General features: G+C 37.3%; 1 protein-coding gene across 1 annotated transcript in view; it reads right to left on the reverse strand.

Moving 5' to 3' along the window:
* Window positions 1-1261: 1261 nt before the first annotated feature.
* The window catches only part of LOC109534881, a gene marked incomplete in the record, with an annotated part of 8482 nt that continues 7991 nt past the window's right edge, over window positions 1262-1752 (reverse strand). The window contains 1 exon segment of the mRNA XM_048662125.1: window positions 1262-1419. Within this exon segment, the coding sequence (XP_048518082.1) occupies window positions 1295-1419 (125 nt within the window).

Consider the following 1752-nt stretch of genomic DNA (forward strand, 5'->3'; position numbering starts at 1 on the left):
TTATTCACAGCGACAAAAGTGACGAGTTTTCCGAATAATTGGTTATAAACATTCACTTGTTCTGTTCGGGAAAATATTTTTGGGAAAAAATCCAGCAAAAATGATTGGAGTTTTGTCCAAAATTCGAAGCAGCAAAAGATTGCAGAAAACATTTTAAAAAGCTGTTCAGGAGCCCAGTGTTCCAATAAAATTTATTTTATAATTTTCACAGAAAATACCTGAAGATTGTCAGTCTTTTAAGTAAAAATGAAATGTTTTTTAATTGCTTAATAGAAACTAAAACCGGAATGACCTGAAATTTTAAAGAAACTGAAAAATCTTCAGATCGACGAGGGTGGCGAATTTTCCAAATAACTTTTTAGAAACTTTTCCTCTGACCGTTTTTTTCAAGATAATCTTAGATACTTTCGGTAAAAACTGGATTAAATTATTTGGTTTTTGTGCCAAATTCGAAGCTGAAAATGGGTTTTTAAAGTTCCTTGCAATGAGGCAAAATCATCAGAAAATTATTTTTTTCTGCGTTTTTGATTAAAAACTTTTAGTTTTGTGATCGGTTTTTGGGAAAGTATTAATGATTGGCGGGATATAACGGGACAATTTATTTTCGTTTTGGTCCCAATTCGACTCCAAAAAACGTTTCTGTAAAATTTCTACCAAGCTATAAACATATCTTGTAATTTTTCGCGTTAAATACATCCAGATCGTCAGTATTTTAAAGTAAAACTCTACAAAACAGAGCGTTTTTGAGTAGAAAGCAAAGCAAAACAAATTCAGCCAAAACTGAAAAACCACATTTTTTAAACAAACTCTACAGTCTTCAGACGTTTTCGACGAAGGAGGCGACTGTTCTAATAAAATATATTTCATAATTTTTCGCGGAAAATACCTTAAAATTGCCAGTATTTTGAGGTGAATCTTTCGAAAGAAGAGTAACTTTGCTAAAACTGGAAAACTCTGAAATTTCATGCGGGGCTCGGTTCAAAGACCGTTTGCTTTGCACCAACGGCATTCAGCGTACTCAGACCAGATGGATACTCACTTGATGCTACATGAGGAGGCAGTTCTTCGAAACGCTATGCTGTAGTGCAGCCGTGTAGAATATTGGCTGCCACCAATGGGGTCGTACCCAAACGATTTGACCCAACCAGTCGTATCGCCGAAGAACTGGATGGCACCCTGTGGGGCTGAAAAGTCCAGCGGTTTAATATGTGGCCGGTTTCCAAACTAGGATGGATGAGGAAGAAATAACACAAACAACTAGTAAGCTGGAAACGATTTATTTCAAGCTGGTAGATTAAGAGCAACTGGTTATTTCGTAGTTCATGGAGAACCCTGTGGTGTCTGAGGGATAAACATTGTTAACTGCGGTCAAAACGCTGGTTGCTTTGAAGTGGATGTAGAATGGTCCAGGAGGAGCGCCTGGAATAGATAGTTAAGAGGCGATTTTTAAATGTTGTGTATGCACAGACTTCAGTAGTGCCGATATAAAGGCCGGTACACATCTATCTGATCCGACTCCGATCAGAGAACCTTCCGTCGATGACCAAATAATCGGATCGGTGAGTGATTGGAAAGGGGAAGCCACACATATCATACACGTTTCAGTTTTCGTTCCGATTTTTGGACGAGTGCAAATCACAGATTTTTAAACTATTCCTAAGACTAAGTCCAAATGTATTAATTGGCTTTACCGTTTTTCATATGGACACTCGGATGGTTTACTTTGAATATCGAAAACTGAAAACCGAACTA

The sequence above is a fragment of the Dendroctonus ponderosae genome, unplaced genomic scaffold (assembly GCF_020466585.1).
Source record: "Dendroctonus ponderosae isolate FM_Combo_2020 unplaced genomic scaffold, Dpon_F_20191213v2 Dpon_F_20191213_10, whole genome shotgun sequence".
Lineage (NCBI taxonomy): Eukaryota > Metazoa > Arthropoda > Insecta > Coleoptera > Curculionidae > Dendroctonus > Dendroctonus ponderosae.